The 18,258-nt window shown below is 57.8% G+C and overlaps 2 protein-coding genes across 4 annotated transcripts in view; both read right to left on the bottom strand.

The window, feature by feature from the left end:
• LOC101794328 (cyclic AMP-dependent transcription factor ATF-7) overlaps positions 1 to 12,837 on the bottom strand; it is a 62,123-nt gene extending 49,286 nt beyond the window's left edge. For 2 of the 3 annotated variants that reach the window (XM_038172548.2, XM_027445494.3), the window contains exon 1: positions 12,685 to 12,837. The gene's annotated coding sequence lies outside the window, so the exon portion shown is untranslated. Of the gene's footprint in view, positions 1 to 8,809; positions 8,919 to 12,684 lie in introns of all 3 variants that reach the window. The other variant, XM_038172549.2, reaches the window with a different exon arrangement.
• An 890-nt stretch (positions 12,838 to 13,727) lies between these two features.
• ATP5MC2 (ATP synthase membrane subunit c locus 2) lies at positions 13,728 to 16,030 on the bottom strand. Its single transcript, XM_038172596.2, has 5 exons — positions 15,954 to 16,030; positions 14,700 to 14,778; positions 14,379 to 14,441; positions 13,998 to 14,158; positions 13,728 to 13,913 (listed from the first exon to the last, which is right to left on the bottom strand). Exons 2-5 carry the CDS (start codon positions 14,733 to 14,735, stop codon positions 13,799 to 13,801), a joined length of 375 nt encoding a protein of 124 aa, XP_038028524.1. The 5' UTR covers positions 14,736 to 14,778; positions 15,954 to 16,030; the 3' UTR covers positions 13,728 to 13,798.
• Between the last annotated feature and the right edge of the window lie 2,228 nt (positions 16,031 to 18,258).

Below are 18,258 nucleotides of genomic sequence, written 5' to 3'. Positions count from 1 at the left end.
TCCCTCGGTGACAAATCTATCACGGGCTCAACCCGGGCACGAGAAGGCTCAAAGCTCAGAGCCTTCTCCTTTGGAGGTTGCTTTGCTCTTCCCCTTCCCTGTGGCTCTGCCGAATAGCGAGAGGAGGCACTGGGATGGGAAACCCTCCTGCTCTTGCATGTAAATTTTTCCTGAAAACAGGAAAATTCGGCCTTTTCCCACTGAATTTCTCCATCACCCCTGCTGCCCACCAACATCCACACGCCATCGTCTCAGCCCCATACCACCTCCCTGGCCAAGAGCATCAGTAAATGGAGATTTCTACATTTACTATTTATTTACTTGTAAATCCCACTAAGCGCTAACAAAAAGGTGGGATTTTTGAATTCAGCAACGAGCCACGATCGAGGTGGGAAGTTCCAAAGAGGTTAAAAAGGATGCCTGTGTTCATATACAGAAAGGATGATGCTGAGTATTTTAAAACACGCATTTTACACACCTAAACGAGCTCTTGGTACTTGCTGGAACCTCTCCTTCCTGCCCAACTCAACGTCTGAACTGCCCACCTGGTCCCCTGTTCATGACTGGGACACTGCTCTGGGGAGAAGCTAGTTTTGCTTACCTCAGTAATGAAAATTTCCACTTTTTTTTTAAAGTTTAAGTCTTCCTACAGATATTAAAGTCAGCCCATATGCTGCTTTCCCCCTGGTATATCAGTCCATAAACCCAAGTAGTCCCAAAGCACGTTAACTAGCCCATTAAGAAAAAAACTCAGCCCGTTATCCTAGTCTAGACAGACACCTAGGGGTAATATTTTAAGTCCCTTACAAGGGATTAGATGTACTACATGCATCAACAACAGCAATGAAAGACCAGCCTTCCTGAAAAGGATTTCCCCCAGGATGTGTGTTGGCACCTCGTGGAAGCCATTTTAAAAAAAAAAAAAAAAACACTTCCATTTGGAAGCAGTTTAGGGAAAGAGGCAAAAAGCAGGATGCGGGTTTTCGAGCTCACGTTGGGCATTGCCTGGCCCTTCATCCATGCCCTGCATCCTTCCCCGGGCACTAACCTAGCTCCAGAGAGGCTCAGGGTTTCTGAGCTGCGTCTCCAGTCCTGGTTTTTGGTCGGCAGCACAAGCCTGATGCCACAAATGGCTCGAGCCGGGCTCTTGGCCTCCTTTGATGTTGTTTCCACAAGCACAGGTCCCTACAAACATCCCGCGTTCCTCGGGGCGAGCGCAACGGCCCCAAGCCCGTGGCAGGACGCAGGTAGGAGCGGCGCGGCTCCTCGTAAAGCTTCCCCGGACCTGTTCCAGCTGAATCACCCCCAAGTACTTGAGGTCTGAAAGCAGTCGCGAGCCAAGATCTGGAGCTCTGAGTCATGCCTCCTCTGGTCTGCAACAGTCACGAGCAACCTCAACCACGAAGCGAGATGACAGCCCCCCAAAATCCTGCCGGTCCCATTTCCCCTCCCACACCCAGCTTCCCCTACAAACAGCACCTCCCGCACCCAACACTGGCACCCCCCCAAGCTCCCACCACCCTGAAAACATTTTTTTCTGGATCACCTCAGCCCCCACATCAAAAAAAAACACAACACCACAAAACTCGTCCTTAAATCTGAAGATGGAAGAAACGCCCCGGCCACTTACTGCTGAACGTTGGGGGATAGAGATAGAATGAAAAATGCTCTAAAAATAAGGCCCTATTGTTGTCCTTGCATGTGACTATTGTTATTGCAGGAATGCTTGCGCCCAACACTCTTACATCTGTGTCTTGCAAGACAAGCCGAAATACTTCAAATCCCAGAGAATGCTCGGGTGGCTGCAAAAATTGTTCTGCTTTGGGTTTGCCAACAGAGCCCCGCAGCACAGCTCCCTGCTCCAGCAGGAACGCGCTTCCTTGTGTACCAACACGAGCACATTTATGGTTTATTCCCATAAATCATACGGATAAACTTTACATTAATATGACCACAAAATTAAAGCTAGAGGTTGCACCAGCTATGCAACAAAACCAGAAGAGCTGCAGAGCTGCCTCCTAAAAATAGGCTGAAAGTGGAACAGAAAACAAAAGCAAACGGCGTGCTCTGCTGCCACGAGCCTCCCTCTGCCACCACGTACTTGCCTAGGAGGTGAAGAACGAGCAGGAAAATGCGTTAGGAGGAAAACTGCCCCAGGCAGGGACATCAAGAGGCACCTAGAGAACCACCCGTAAGGCACGAGAAGGCAGTCAGGGAAAGGTGCAGTGCAGAAACAAAAGGGCTCTTAGCTTCCAGCAGATAAACGTGCGCCCAGGTACCCTGGAGCATCCCTTGCTCCACGTTGCAGCCGTGCAGGAGTTTACCCCCAGTTATTTTGCAGCCTCCAGTAAAAGGTTTTGGTCCCCCCCCACTGCGCTCTTGTGCCCCTCAGGCTTGCAGCCTCCGAAAGAACGAACGGTTGCTCAAGTGCTGCAGTGAGAAAAGGGGCAGTTTAGGGAATTTCAGCACAGTTTAGGGAATTTCAGCACAGTTTAGGGAATTTTGTTTGAAAAGTCTGCCCAGAGTTATAGATACGGTGGGAGGGGGGCGAGAAAAAAATCAGACAAACCAGGCAGGGGAACTGTGCTGGTGCCTTGGTGTTGGGAGCGCTGCTGGCACCACGGTGGCACTCAGCACCCCAAGAAGGCTCTCACCAGGGCTCCAGGGCTCCGAAATTTGTCAGTTTGCAAGGAAAAAGGGGGTGCCCGAACAGTGCAGTGCAGCCTGGCACAGGTTCGAACTGTTTGGCTCTCCCAGATCAAAAAGCACCCTTCGCAGTCAGACCTAAAACTCATCACGGACGTGCAGCAACAAGCCTGAGCAGAGGTGCAGCTAAAGGTAAGGTGTCTTTCCACCGACAGGCAGCACAGAAAACCTGTTTGCCATCGTCCCAGGCTGCTAAATAGGGCAAAGAGTTTTCAAGAAGGGTGGAGGACCCGGAGCAGGCTGCAGATTTTGTAAGAAAATGACAGCGCTTAGCCGACAGCAGCAGCAACAGCAGCGCTCAGTCTGAAACGCTGCTCTTATAATAATCCCTATATTTACCAAAAAAAGAGGAAAAAGGCTTCTCACGGAAGGCTTTGTCAGCTGGGATCACCACGAGGCACGACCCGGGTACCAGTGCTCAGAGGGCCAGCAAAAGGCTGCCTTCTGCCTTCTCCTCCATCACGGCACCGTGCTCCTCGCCGTCGCCGGCTTAACGTGAGAGGTAAAACAGAGCTAGGAGTTAACTTTTTTTACGAGACTGAGCTACATGGGATTAATTCTCGCAGACTAATGAGTCACAAGGCCATCCCAGATCAATTTGGGTAACTTTGTTGAGACCTGGGAGCTATGCCAAGAGCATTAACAACCAGAGCCACGATACAAACAAGCCTATTCAAACACAAATGGGGCTCAAGACACTAGCCCAAGCCCCAAGGACAGGCAGTACACTGCTACTGGGAAGAAGAGATAAAACCACAATAAACTAGATTATTATAGATGGCTGCACAGAATCTGTGCTGCAGCATACATCTTCCTACAGAGGAATACACAAGATCGCAGGCGCAGAATCCGTAATTGCCGCTGGGAGCTGGAACGGGAAGGGGGAAGGTTCACAGCAATCAAAAAACCAAACTGCTTTTGGATAAGTACGAGGGAAAGAAAGTCGGAGCAAGAAGGCCATTTCTGCTCCGCTATCCAAACGAGAAGGAAGTGCAAGGCACTGCCCCAGGCTTTCAAAAATAGTAAGAGATTTCCCACTAAAATGCAAGGAAGGAAATATGTTGCTTTGAGACTGTTCCAGGAAAGGCTCTTTATTATTTGTCTAAGTGCAGTCATTAACAGCTCTCTGCCGCGAGTTTCCTGACCATCGGAATGAAGATTCGGGACACTGGGCTCTGCTTGGGTTGGGATCAGCAGGGTCACAGAGGCAGCAGCCCCCCGAAAAAGCACGGAGCGGGTCCGATCCTTCCCACTGCACTTGGCTGGGGTTCGGTGCTGGCATTCCCCACGCGACCCTGGGTTAACACCCAACGGTGCTGGGATGATGCACAGCACCACGATCCACCGTAAGGTGCAATGAAGGGAAGAGGTGAAGCTCTTCCTTTATAAAAAAAGGGGAAAAAAGCAGCATTTCACTCTTAGACTTCCACGTTCAGCGTCAGCCCTACGAGGGAGGCGGGTGAGGTGCCCAACCTGCCCTCAGGCCCTTTCCAAACTCAGCTTGGCCCCTAATCTCTGCTGGGGAGCGGCTGCTGACTCTCCAACTAAATGAGGTGCCTGCGGGGCTTTAGGAAAGCAGCTCGTTCCACACCCTTGGGTGCCCAGATCTCCGTTTGTCACCGCCTGCTCTCCGCCCGGAGGCATTTGGAGAGCTTTTCGGTTTGGCAGGGAGGCCCCCAGCAAGCTGAGAGCTTGCAGGCTGCTGCGAGCCCTCGGCTTTGACTTCGGAGTTATTCCGGGGTGCGAGGGAAGGAGCGAGAACGCCTGCTCTGGAACCAACCAGCTAAAAACTGTCAGCTGGGAAGGAGCGCCAAGAGCCGATGCTGTGAGATCTGCTTCGGAGGCATAACGCCCCGATTCTTCCTGAGCCTGATAAAGCAAAACCCAACTGCATAAACGGTGCAGGAACATCAGCAAGGAACTCGCTGGAGGTAGGTCTCCAGCAGACACAAGGCATTAGGATTGAACCTACACGCAGGGTGAAAGCAAAGTCCAACCACGACCCTTCTGATTGTGCCTTTTTGGGTGCTCAGCAGTGCTTGCAAAGGATCCCCTGACCATGAGAGTGTCCCCCTGGTACCAGGGAGGCTGTCGAGGTGATGAGATCCAAAATGCACTGCTTAAATCCTCGCTTCTTGCCTGCAGGAGCCTTGCAACAGCCCTGGAGCTGAACCGCTCCTGCGAGCATCCTTATCAGAAGCACGACCTTTCCTACCAGCCGTGAAGTTTGGCCCCAAAACGACTTAAAGAGCAGCTATCAGCACGACGAGGAACAAATTAACAGCCCGGCTGCAAACAAGGGGCATTTCCACGTGCTTTCGGGAAGGGGTCAAACCTCACATGAAGCAAGAGCCACGAACCGGAGGCGTCCTCCTCCTCCCGACATGCAGGCGATGGGACAGGGAGGCACTGGCGGCGTCCTGTCAGACCCAAAACAAACTCCAGCAAAAGGATTAACGCGGGCCCCAACCCAGTGCATCAGCCACAGCGACCTAGCAGAGCCTAAAAAAGCTTTTCCCAGTGGTTAGATCAACAAACCCCCTCGCTGGGAGCTCCAGCCGGCCACAACGCCTTTTTTCCCAGCCCAGCTTCCACCAGTCCTCCCAGCTCGCCCTGCTTAAAACTTTTACAAACAGCAACGGGGTCCCAGTTACCATAACCAGAAGCCTCCTTCGGTAACGTTGCCTCCAGGTTGGGGTCTGGCAGGATAAAATAAAAGGAGCCTCGATGTCCAAGAGCCTCCTGGCGCTGGCTGGGTTCCAGATCAGATCTGACCCGGCCTCTGCCTCGGGTGTGAGGTGTTGGAGGAGCCTGCACATCCCCGGCAGCACTTGGGGAAGGACCCTGGGGTTTTATTCTAGAGCTGCTGAAAGGCAAAACCAAGAACCAGAAGCTCGAATCCTCTCCGGGCTCCCTCCTGCTAGCGCCAAGCTGGGGCACCCCGGGGTGCAGAGAGCTCCAGGGGTGGCTGTTGGAGGTGTGAGGGGGGTGAGAATTCCCCTGGCTGCCAGCACGCACCCTCCTGCTCCTCTTTTTGCAGGAAAATTCCTGCAGGATAAGGAGCTGCTGCTCCTCAGGTACCCACCGCAGCTCATCCCGGCGCATCTTTGCTGTCCCAGCAGCAAGGTTTCTCTAGTTAGGTGCCAAGCACCAGATTTCAAACACAAAGAGGCATCTGGCCAGCGGGTCTAGGAGCCTTTGATGAGCACAAGGCAAAACCCAACGTAAACCAGCAAGTCAGCAGCTTCCCCAGGCAAGACGATGGAGAAAGATCATCTCGACACCACGACCCCATTACTCATCCGCCAGAACTGCGCTTCCCCTTCCAGTTTCTGGAGAAAAGGAGGATGCAGAACATCCTGAAGGTGTTTGAGTTCAGCACCCAGGTGCTGCCAGTTCCTCATCCACTGCCTGCTCCGGGACCTCCTCCAGCACAGGAGGAGCTCCTCCAAACCCCTACCAGAGGTACATTTGTCCCAGAAAGCAAGGTGACAACCACCTGAGCGTGAACCCAGAGTGATAACAGGCGAGGGCACGCTCGTATCTGGAGCTGAGCCAACGTGGCACGGCGCAAACCCTCCCCACAATCTCCAACATCCGAATTTTCCCCCCTTCATTCAACCAAGAGAACCCTTGCAGCCTGCAGAGAGATGCTCAGAGCTGACCACCAGGCAGGGAAAAGTTTTGGCATCGCCTCCAGCAGGCTGAGGTTCGTGGCACCATCACCCAGGGGGAGCAGGAGCTCTAAAAAAGCACACGGGCAGCCTCGGGATCTCGGGTCGCCTCGTGCTCCTTCATTAGCGGCGATACATCTCCAGCTACACACGTCTTCACAGCAGGGACAACATATTGCAAGAGATCTACTGCAGGAGAGAGAAATAATTCAAGTTTAAGAACGGGAGAAAAACCTAAGAGAGCCACTGTTTCTTACTGAGCAGGGATAATTACAAGAAAGCCATGACAAGCCTTGGAGAGCACGTTGTTTTATCGAGGAAATGCCTAAGTGACCTAGAAACTGAAGTCCCATTTCCTGAAATTATTTATCCGCTTAAGAGCCCGCGTTTCAACGAAAGTGAGAAAGAAAAGCTGTCGAAAATGGGACTTGGGAGCCCAAGTCAAACCTGAACAAATTCTCCCTACGACTGCGTGTGGATGGTTTTAAAGAGATCAAAGTCAAGGCTGCACGGAGCTGAGAACAGGGGAGCCTCTTCTGTAAGCGACCACCTATGGACAAAACGCTCGCCCATGAATTAAAATACCTGGAGCAGCATCCGAGGGATAGGGGAGAGAAAGGCACGAAGCACTTGTGTGTGTGCAGGGTCATAAAATAAAAATATTTTGTCCCACCTGTTATTATTTATACCGCACGCGGGCATTTTTATTATTTTTTTTAACATTCAAAGGCACACACGTTTTACGGCGTCATTATTTGATACGCGAGCCCGAAAATCAGAGGGGAGCAAGAAATACGTGAGCCATGTCTCGGAGTTCGGTCCGTGGCTCTGAGCGGTTTTGCTGCAGCTGCCTTCTGCCCGAGGAGCGAGGGCGTTTTGGTGGCGAAGCAAGCAGTGATTTCCCCCAATTTCGCACAACTCAAGAGGTGAAACTTCACACCAGCATTTTGGGATCACCCAAAATCTCGCTTCCAAAGCCTGCAAAGGATTTCCAGCGCCTTTGGCTGGGGCCACGCTCGGTGGCACTGCTGGAAACGGGGCTGTTTTCAAAGCTGCCTGGTTGAAATAACTGCAAGCATCATCTGCTCGGCGAGCGGAGCGTTTGTTCCCCGCGTTTCAGCAGACTCAGCACCAGCAGAAGTATTTGGCAGAAAAACCGAGAGCCGTGCTCTGCTCTGTGTCAGGTTTACTCACTTTGGAAACGGTTGAAGGGTGTAAGAGAGCCCCGGCTGGTTCCCCAGGTATAAATACACCCCACTGGGTATTGCTTATTCCCCAGCACTGCCAAGTCCACCTCCAGCCAAGTCCTTAATGCACTGAAGTTTATGAAAGACTATTTTTTTTTGTTGTTTTTAAATATTATTTTTAATAGTAACGACGGTATTCGGAGCGAGGTCTCTGCCAGCCAGGGCTGAAAACATCTCCAAGGAGCGAAAGAAAAAAAGGGGGAAAGAAATAAAAAGCGAGCTGTGTAAGAGCTCTGCCAGCAGCAGCACTGCAAGCGTGGCCGTGTGTCCCCAAAAGGCAGGGAAGTGGTGAACCCTGCAGCTTTACCTGAACTAAAACACCATCATTTTGTACCAAAGGAGCTGGAGAGTCCCTTTTTTGGGAGAAAGGGGGAAAAACGCCTTCACACAGCTTCTCCTTTAGGGTTTGCTCGGTCGCATCACAAGGAGAGCTCAGATGCCAGCCCCGCAGAGAGTGCATGGGGAAAAATCCCTGAGCTCGTCCCCTGCTCGTGTTTGGGGACAGAAGAGGAAAAGAGGGGGCAGGAAAATCACCACCAAGCATGCAGAGGGCTCAGAAGGAAGAGGAGCCACCCCAAAAGCTCATCCCACTACGTGTTTAGCCTGCGTCAAAACCCAGCACAGCCCTGGGGAAACCACACCGCCTTGGAGGTGTTCGAGGCACCGAATTCATCCCGTTTTGAGAACAAACGTCCAACTTTGGCATGCCTTAAAAAGCAGCACGTGCTACAAAAAGGCCACAGCCTGGTGGGTTTCTGCGTTAGAAGAAACCTGCCAGGGTTTCTTTTGTGCCAAGCGAGCAAGGAACCTCTCGGAGGATGAGGCTGAACTTCAGAGACCCAGTTACACCAGAGTCCTAAACCAACCAAAAAACACACAGCAAGAATCAGCCCCAAAGAGGGAGAACAGGGACCAGAGGAACATCAGAGCTCAGGGACACCACCCCATGGGGACACAGCACCTGGAGACACAGCCAGGACACCACAACCCCATCCCACAGCGCACTCAGACTCATGCAGCACCATCACCTCCAGCCCCCGCGGCTCCCGGGGCCGTGCACGGGGTAAACCCGAAACTTTTAGGGCTGGGCAAAGCCACGAAGAGAAGCGGAGGAGCGGGATGAAGGGATGGCGAAACGCTGCAGGCTTTTGTTTCCTTCCCTACGTGCAGCTTCCTACACACCTCCAACAAAGAGCTGCCGCTTGCTGGCTCCCCAGGGGAACCCCGGCCCCATTCACGTCTCTCCGCTCAGCCTCCGCTCCTCAGCGCTCGCCCATTGTGTTACGAGTTCCTTGAAGCCAAAAAAAAACAAGAAACGGGGTTATTTTAACACAGGGTGGGGAAAAAAAAAGAAAAAAGAAAAAGAAAGGAGTTACGGGAAGCAACAGGTCCCTAATCCTGCAGGTTTGTTACAAAAAGCATTTTCTACCCATGCTGGGAAGCCCTCGCGAAGCGCGAGCGGTGTTCGGGTGCTGAACGCTTGGAGGAGGAGCAGAAAATCTGGCCTCATTTCTAGGTGCGAGAACGTCAACCAAAAAAATAAATGAGAAGAGGCCCGAGCCAGTCAGGAGGATAAATAAAACCAAGCAGAACGCAATAAAGCATCACACGTGATGCAGCAGCAAACGAATCCAACCCCAAATCCAACCCAGAGATCCTCTGGGCGAACACCCGCTGCAGAAACCCCCGCGGGGGCTGCCAGGAGCTCACCACGTTTTGTTTCAGCCCTTTCAAAAGCGTTTTCACCACGAAAAGGCAGCAAAAGGCGCTGGGCTAGGATGGTCCCAGCTGGCCCGACCGCTGCTGCACGCCCTGGAAGGGCTCCTGGGGCTCCCAGGCCCCTCGCGGCGTGGTGCTGGTGGATGTCACCGGCTCAAGGAGGCTGGAAAAGGGACTCGCTTCCATCCCCACAGCGTCCAGCTGCTCTCGGAGCTCCCCATCTCCCAAAAACAGCCCAAGGAAACCTCCTGCCCGCCCCACGCCACATCCACAACCCCTCTTCCAGCTGTCCTGAGACCATTCCACGACATCCCAGGGGTTTTGGAAGAGGCGTGGATGAAGATGCTACCGAGAAGTTAAGATTCCCGAAGTCCTTTTATTTTTACCAGCTCCTACCCCACGTGTCTGTGGGATCACCGCCGCTGCAGGATTTGTGCCACGCGCTTCCCAGCTCACCTGGACCACAAACTGCCCCTGTGACACACCGGGACGGGCTGAGCCACCAAAAGTGAGACCCGGCGGGGCTCGGCACCAAGTTTGCTTCCACCTGACAGCTCCATAAATCACGCAGGGATAAAAAAAATCCCAGCACTACACGCGTACGGTGGGCAACGCTGGAGAAGACCGGACAAGAAGGGACCCTGAGGAGGTAAAAACGCGAGCGAGAAGCAGCGAAGATGTCAGAAATACCCTTTGGCAGGGGAAAGTGAAGTTCAGGAAGGCCAAAAAGCAAGCGGAAGGTTTAACTTGGTCCCAAAATTGGCCGAAAAGCTTCTCCTGCATCCTCCGAGGAGAGGCAGCGCCCGGAGCCCCCGCTACGAAGCGCCGAGCTTTTCGGTAGCAGGATATTGGCAAATTTGGAAGGCATTCAGGAAAACAAGAGTTCGGCAGCTGGAGGGATTGATTTACGCGGAAAGATTAAAATAACTGGGCGTGGAGTCGGGCCGGGCGCTAAGGAAGGTGGCCGGGATCATTTTTTTTTTTCGGGTAGTTGACAGGCGAGCGCCAAGAGGCAGAGGAAGCGTTTAGCGCGCCGCAATTAGGCACAACCCGAGGACTGGCACACAATTAAGGAAATTCACGGCGGCGTTATAAAAGTTCTCGAGGAGGCGAGGTCCGGCGGGTCCCAAAAAAACCTCTTTTGGCCCAATTTCCAGCTCGGGGCTAGGAGCAGGAGTCAAAAGTCGCCGCCAACCTCGCGCCTCCGCTGCTTTTCGGTTCGTTTGTTTGCAGCTGAAGGCAAACGAGCCCTGCAGCCCGCAAAGTGATTAAGGTTGGCACCGCTAATTGCCCCGCTCGGGGGACGGAAGATAAAAACACCTTCAAGGAACGAGGAGCGGGGCTGTTCTGAACCCTCCTCGCCTCCCCAAAACCCGCCTGCTCCAACCCACCTCCCACGCGGGGTTATTCGTAGCCTCCCCCCAAGGAAAAAACCCAAATCCCAAAAAACCTCGGGCAAAACCCCGCGTTTCGGAGCTGGATTCCCCTCCGGGACCGACCACATCCCGCAGCCAAACTATTTTGCAAGCGGATCGCCAAAAACCAGACGATCCCCTCGGCTCCTCGCCACCGCACAACCTCCCTACCGTGGCGGGGGGGGGCAAAAGAAACCGGGCACCGCTGCCCCCCGCGAAGGCTCCTGCGCCGAAAACGTCCCTCGAAGGGGCCTGAGCAGGGAAAAGAGCCAAAAGTTCCCCGGAAAAAGATAACGGCGAGGGCCAGGCCGGGCGGGAGGAGCCGCGCAGAGCGAGGTTTCGGTGCCCCAAAATGTTTCACCCCGCATCCGGACGAGCTGAGATTTTTTTTATTATTATTATTTTTTTTATTATTTTCCCTGTTGAAGTTGGGGGGGGAGCCGCACGGACGGTTTTGGGCTCGGGAAGCAGCTCGCAAAGCCATGAGGGAGCCGCTGAGTGAAGTCTTGCCCCGTCCACACCCTCCCCAAATTCGGAGCTCCCCAAGAAGCCCCCCCCCCCCCCGGGGAGCCCCCCCCAGCGCCGCGCCAGGCCTGGGCTTTCCCCATGGCCTTTGGACACCCCCAGACCCAGCCCAGCGCCCCCCAGGGAGCCCCAAGTTGAGCTCAGGCCCCCCCTGCTCGGGATGGGGGCGCAGGGCAGGGGTCCCGCAGCACCTGGGGGGGGCCCCACAGGACCCCTCCCATGACTCCGCTGACCCTTGGGGTCCCCATGTCCCAGAACCTGAGGGTCCCCACACCCAAAGGCCCCCCCCCAAACTCTCCAAGGAGCCTCCCAACCCCACATTCCCTTAAACCCCCCCCAAAACGTCTCCAGGGCCTTACCTGCCAGACCCCCTCCCCTCAAAGCCCCCCCAGATCCCCCCCTCCTTAACACCCCAACCCCTCACCTCCTGCCCTTCAGCAACCCCTGAGGACCCCCCCCAAAACCTGAAGCCCCCCCCTATTCCCAGTACACCCCACAAGGCCCTCCCCCCCCCCAAAGCCCCCCAGCACCCCTAACCTCCCCCACCCCCTAAACACCCCCTTTAGCTCCCCGTTTCCCCATTCCAGCCCCAAAAAGCCCCCAAAATTTTCCCAGGACCCCCCCCAAGGCCTCCCCCTCCTCCTCACAGCCCCCCCAAAACCCCCCCGTACCTCATAACCCCCCCCCAAAACCCCCTAAATACCCCCCTAGGGCTCAGTTTCCCCATATCAGACCCCCCCCAAGGCCCCAAATTCTTGGGACGCCCCCTGGGGCCTCCTCCTGGCAGCCCCCCCAGGCCCCTAAAGCCCCCCCCAGGCCCCTAAAGCCCCCATACCCCCCCTAAAGCCCCCCCCCACCCCTAAACCCCCCCCTTTACCTCTCATTTTCCCCCATCCCACTCCCCCCGTCCCCCAAATTCCCAGGACGCCCCCCTAAGGCCCCCCCCGTACCCCAAATCCCCCCCCCTTTAACTCCCCCCCCCCCCAATGGGGCCTCCCCCCCTCAGGCACCGCCCGGGCCCCTCGCAGCCCCTCCCCTCCCCTCAGCCCCGCCCCCCAAGGGGGGCGGCACCCACCCCCTTCCCCGCCCCTCCCACTTTCCCCCTCCCCAGCTTCCTATTGGCCGAGCCGCCCGCCGCTCCGAGCCGAGCGGCGAACCGATTGGCCGGCGGGCCCCGCCACTCAGCGGAGAGGCGGGACGAAGGCGAACGACGGAGGGGGGAGGGGGAGGAGGGGGAGCGGCTGCCTGAGGAGAACTCGGGGAGAGTTGGGGGGGGGGGGGGCGCTGCCCGCCGGGCCCCCCCCCTCCGTTCTCCGCCTTTCCCGGTTTCCCCCCCCCCTCACCCCTCCCGCTGGCTCCCGGGGCCGCCCCCTCCGGGCTCGGTGTCCCGCCGGTTACCTCCGGGAGGGCCGCGCCGCCGCTCGCCGCCTCCGGGGCCTTGCGCTGGCTGCGGACGCGCTGGGCCCCCCCCGGCCCCTCCCCTCCCCTCCCCTCCTCCTCCGCCCCCTCCCCTCCCTCCTCCTCCTCCTCCTCCTCCTCCCCCCCCCCCGCCCCTCACCGAAGTCTCGCGAGATCTCGCCGCGAGGAGCCGCCGCCGATAAGGGGGCGGGGCTACGGGGAGTGGGCGGGGCGTGAGGCCACGCCCCCTTTTCTCCTCGGGGGAGGTGGCGATGGGGATGTCGCGATAGGGAGAGCGGTGTGATACAGGGGTGTCGCGATAAGGAGGCTGTTGTGAAATAGAGATGGTCACGGCATGGAGGATGTCGTGACGTGGAGGCTGTCGTGACATGGGGCATCGCAGCACGGAGGCTGTTACGACATGGAGACCATCGCGACGTGGAGGCTGTCGTGACACAGAGGGCATCTGGAGGCTGTTGTGACATGAGGGATGTTGTGACATGGAGGGTGTTGCGATACAAGGGACATCGTGACCTGGAGGCCATCGTGACACAGAGGCCATGGCAAAACAGGGGTTATCATGACACGGGGGACATCGTGACATGGAGACCATCACAGCACAGAGGCTGTCACGACACAGGGGATGTCATAACATTGAGGACATCATGCCATGGAGACCCTTGCGACCTGGGATATCGCGACATGGGGGATATCGCGACATGAGGGACATCCCCACACAATGGATGCCGGCACCCACTGGGTGCCCCCCAGGGTCACGACCCCGTCCCCATCCCCATCCCCTCCGCGGGTGTCCCCACACCCCCCCCACCCCGAGGTGTCCCCAGGGAAGTGGCAGCGGGGCCGCGACGTCCCTGGGGGGGGGGTGGGCGACGTCCCCCCTCCCAGTGCCACCCCCCGGGGAGGTGACAACGCGCGGGGCCGCCGAGGAGGCACGCGGACACCGGCCCCGTTATCGTTATCCAACCGTCTTTATTCCCGGGGTGTGTGTGTGTGTATGGGGGGGGGGGGGGGGGGAGCAGGGCGCCCCCTGACCCCCCCCCCCCAAATCCTCCCCCGGCAGCCATCGTCCCTGGTGTCCCCTCCGGTGTCCCCGTCACATGGCGAAGAGGATGAGGAAGGCCACCATGAGGCAGAAGAGCCCCATGGCCTCGGAGAGGGCGAAGCCCAGGATGGCGTAGGAGAAGAGCTGCTGCTTCAGCGACGGGTTCCTGCGGGGACGGGGGGGGCACGCTCAGCACCCCTCCCACCCCATAATAACCCTAAAATATCCCCAAAATTGTCCCCTTCCTGACCTGGCGTAGCCGATGATGAGGCTGCCGAAGACGGTGCCGATGCCGGCCCCGGAGCCGGCCACCCCCACGGTGGCGGCGCCGGCCCCGATGAATTTGGCGGCGGTGTCGATGTCGCGACGGGCGGCGCTGGTGGCGACGGCCCTACAAGCACCCGGCCGCACCTGGGGGGGGGACACGGGGTCATGGGGACATGGGGGGGGGGACACGGGGTCATGGGGACACAGCCGGTGGGCGGCACCACCCCCTCGTGCCTCAGTTTCCCCCCCCAGCTCCACGCGCCCGTTTTTGGGGCTGTTTTTGGGGCTGAGCCCCCTCCGCGCGCCCGTTTTTGGGGTCACCATGAGCCCCCCCACCCCATTGTGTCCCCCCCCAACCCGTTACCTGCTCGGGGGTGCTCAGGGGGACGGAGAGGGGCTGGCACAGCACCCGCGGGACCCTCCTCACCTGCAAGGCATGGCCACATTCTGGGGGGGGGGAAACACACAGAGCCCCCCCCAGGGGTTGTGTCCCCCCCCCATGTCCCCCACCCCAAAACCTGCTTGGGGTCGGGGGCACAAAACCACCTTTAACCCCCCCCCCAAGCTGAGCGCCTCCTGTTGACTTCGGGGTGGCCCTAAAAAGGCAAAAAGTGTCCCCAAATGGCCCCCCACCCCCAAAAAAGCCCCCCCCCCATGTGTGTCCCCCCCCCACGACCCCACTCACCAGCGCGGGCGCAGCGACCACCTTGGTGCAGAGCATGGCGGGGGCAGGGGGGGAGCGGCCTCCGGAGCACGGGGGGGTCCTGGGGGGGGGACAAAGGGGACAAGGGGGGGGCACAGAGGGGGGGTGGGACACGTGGTTGGCACCGGGGGGCTGGGGGGGGGGCATTGGAAAGGGGGGGGGACAAAGGGGGCACGGGGGGGGCACAACCTGGGCCTGGAAAGGGACGTGGGGGGGGCAGAATGGGGTAGGAGGGGTGAAACCCCAAAAGGGGGGGGGGGGCAAAATGCAGAGTGAATGGGGGGGGGCACCCCAAAATGTTGTGGGTATGGGGGTGACCCTAAATGCAGCGTAAAAGGGGGGGTGCCCCAAAATACTGTGTGAAGGGGGGGGTCAACCCAAAATGAAGTGGGGGGGGACCCCAAGACATAGTGATTATGGGGGTCCCCAAATGCTGTGTAAAAGGGGGGGTCATCCCAAAATATAGTGTGGGGGGGCACCCCAAAATGTAGTATGTATGGAGGTCACCCTAAATGCAGCGTGAAAGGGGGAGCACCCCAAAATGCTGGGGGGGGGACACTCCAAAATGCTGTGAGAAGGGGGGACCCCAAAACTCTGTGTAAAAGGGAGAGTCTCCCCAAAATGTAGTGATAATGGGGGTCCCAAAATGCAGCGTGAAGGGGGGGCACCCCAAAACGCAGGGGCTCACCCCCAAATGCAGTTTGAGGCCACCCCAAAACGCAAAGCAAGGGGGAGGGCACCCCAAAATGCGGGGGGGGGCACCCCAAAATGCAGTGAGGATGGGGAACAACCCCAAAATAAATTTGGTGGAGGTCACCTCAAAATGCACGGGGAGAGGGAGGAAACCCCAAAACGCAGGGATTCGCCCCAAAATGTAGCTGATGGTTAACAATACCCCAAAATGCAGGGATTCACCCCAAAATGCGGTGTGAGGAGGAGGTCACCCCATAGCGAAGGGGGGACACCCCAAAACGCAGTTTGAAGTCGAGCTGACCCTAAATGGCCGGGATTCACCCCAAAACGCAGTGTGAGGAGGAGCTGACCCTAAATTCCCGGTTTTCACCCCAAAACGCAGCGTGAGAGAGAAATGACCCCAAACCGCAGGGGCTCGCCCCCAAACTCCCCCCAAACCTCTCCGGGACCCCCCCAGCCCGTGTGAGCCCCCCACCGCCCCTCTCCCCCCTCCCCTCCCCCTCCCGGTGCCCCCCCCCCGTTCCGCCCCCCCGGGCCCCTCACCTGGCGCACCGGCGGCGGGCAGGTCGCGGGGGCGCCGACTGCGCAGGCGCGACCGGAAGCGCGGCCCGGAAGCACCATAGAGAGGGAGGCGGTGCCGCCACCTAGAGCGCCTCCCCCTCCAGGCACGGCGCCACAGCGCCCCCTGCGGGCAGGGAGGAGGCGGCGGCTGCGTGCACCCGGGGGGCGTGGCCAAGAGTGGGGGCGTGGCCAATAGGAGGTGGGGTCAGCGCGGGGGGCGTGGCCATGGGGAAGGGGCGGGGCGTGCTTGGCGCCCCCTGGCGGCCAAGGGGAGGAAGTGCACCAGGGGGGCGTGCATGGGGGTGTGCACGTTTGCACGCGTGTTTGCACACGCGTGTGAGTATTTACACGTATCTCCGTGCGTGTGCACACGTGGGGGAGGTGTGTGCATGAGTGTGCAAATGCATGCATGTGTGCGTGTTTGCAAATGTTTGCATGCATGTGCACGCGTGTGTGCATGGGTTTGCACATGTGTGCAAGCTTTTGCATGCATAGATTTGCATGTGTGCAAATGTTTGCACACGTGTTTTTTGTGTGTGTGTGCACGCATTTGCATGTAAATGCACCTGTGTACGTATTTGCATGTATGTCTGTGTGCATATGTTTGCATGTGTGTGTTTGCATACGCGTGCGTGTTTGCATGCATGTACCTGTATGCGTGCCTGTTGGCATGTATGCACAGCTGTGTGCATATTTGCACGTGTGTGCATGCATGTGCACATGTGTGCATGTGTTTGCACATGCGACTTGTATGCTCACGTTTGCATGTGCATGCACATGTTTACATATTTGCATGCACGTGCACGTGTGTGCTCATGGTTTTGCATGCGTGCATGTGTGTGCATGTATGTGCAAATGTTTTCAAGTGTGCACTTGTGTGCATGTATTTGCACGTGCATGCACATGTGTACATGCATGCACATATTTGAATGTGCATGCACCTGTGTGCATGTTTGCATGTGCACACGTGTGCACATTTTCATGCGTGTGCTTGCACATGTGCCCACGTGTGCACACAAAGCAGAGGGTTGCATTGCTGTCCTTCAGAGCGTGTGGTTGCACACGCGTGTGCACCGGGCTGGGGGGGGGGGCCAGGGCTGTGTCCCCCCAGGGGTCAGGGGGCGGTGTCCCCACAGGCTGGGCCCCCCCCCGGGGGTGCTGTGTGTGTGTGGGGGGGGGGGGGGGGCCCAGCCTGGGGCTGTCGGGGGGATTTATGGGCAGCCCTAATGCGGGAAGCCGTAAAGCCCGAGCGCGCCGCTATTAATTAAATCATTGTTATAATTAACTTTCATTAAAGGAAAATCAATAGCGAGGAGCCGGGCTGGAAGGAGCCCATCCATCCATCCATCCATCCCCCTGTCACCGGGGGGGGGGGGAGCACCAGCCCCCTGATGAACCCAATTCCCCCAGATTTTCCCCCAAACCCCCATTTTTCCTCCCCATTTTTTTTCCCCCCTTTATTCCCTGATTTAAACCCCGGCTCCATTTTGCTGCTGACCTTAACGGCTTAAATTAAAGCGCAATGTTCTGTGCTCCCCCCCCTTTCCCCGGGGGGGGCCAAGTCCCCGTGTCCCCCCCCCCCTCAGCCACCGTTTTAATGTCCCTGGAATGGCTTTGACCTTGCGATTAACAGCGGGCTCGGCGCAGCCACCGCAGTGTGACAGCCCCCGCCGCTGTGCGCCCCCCCCCCCCCAAAAAAAAACCATTTTGGGTTGATTTCTGGGGAAAAGAGGAGCAACGGGGGAGGTGGGGGCGGGTGGGGAAACTGAGGCAGCTTTGTCAAAGCCAGGGGAGGGTTTGGGGGGGGTTCAGGTGTTGTCCCCCCCCCCCACCAAGGTCCCTGGCCCTGTCCCAGCTCTGGCGCAGTCGCAGCCGCTGCTGCATCCTAATGAGGCACCGGGGTGGGGACGGGGACATGGGGCCGCTGTGTCCCCCCCCAAGGGACCTGCACCCAGATGGGTGGACGGACAGACAGACGGACACGTGCTGGGGGGGGGCTGGCAGGGCTGGGGATGGACAGACGGACGGATGGACGGATGGACGGGAGGATGGGGGGGCAGGGGGGTGCAGGGACATGGGGACAGAGGGACACGGGGACGGAGGGACACGGGGACGGAGGGACACGGGGATGGAGGGACACGGGGATGGACAGACAGACAGCTGGAGGGGGTGGGGGATGCGATGAGGTTCTGCTGGGGGGGGGACACAGGGCCACATCTGGGCACAGCTGGATCTGGGGGTCGATGGCACCGATGCGCACAGCTGGAGCCTGGGGGGCTGGGGTCGC

This window comes from Anas platyrhynchos, chromosome 34 (genome assembly GCF_047663525.1).
Source record: "Anas platyrhynchos isolate ZD024472 breed Pekin duck chromosome 34, IASCAAS_PekinDuck_T2T, whole genome shotgun sequence".
Taxonomy (NCBI): Eukaryota; Metazoa; Chordata; class Aves; order Anseriformes; family Anatidae; genus Anas; species Anas platyrhynchos.
The sequence above is the reverse complement of the archived record's forward strand: the minus strand, read 5'-3'. Positions and strand labels throughout refer to the sequence as shown.

Bases quoted from the DNA above. Each gene is read 5' to 3' on its own strand.
- ATP5MC2 (XM_038172596.2), bottom strand. From the start codon at position 14,735: ATGCTCTGCACCAAGGTGGTCGCTGCGCCCGCGCTG. The intron at 14,442-14,699 runs GTGAGTGGGGTC...CATGCCTTGCAG, and splicing joins TGGTCGCTGCGCCCGCGCTG to GTGAGGAGGGTCCCGCGGGT. The intron at 14,159-14,378 runs GTAACGGGTTGG...TCCCCCCCCCAG, and splicing joins CCCTGAGCACCCCCGAGCAG to GTGCGGCCGGGTGCTTGTAG.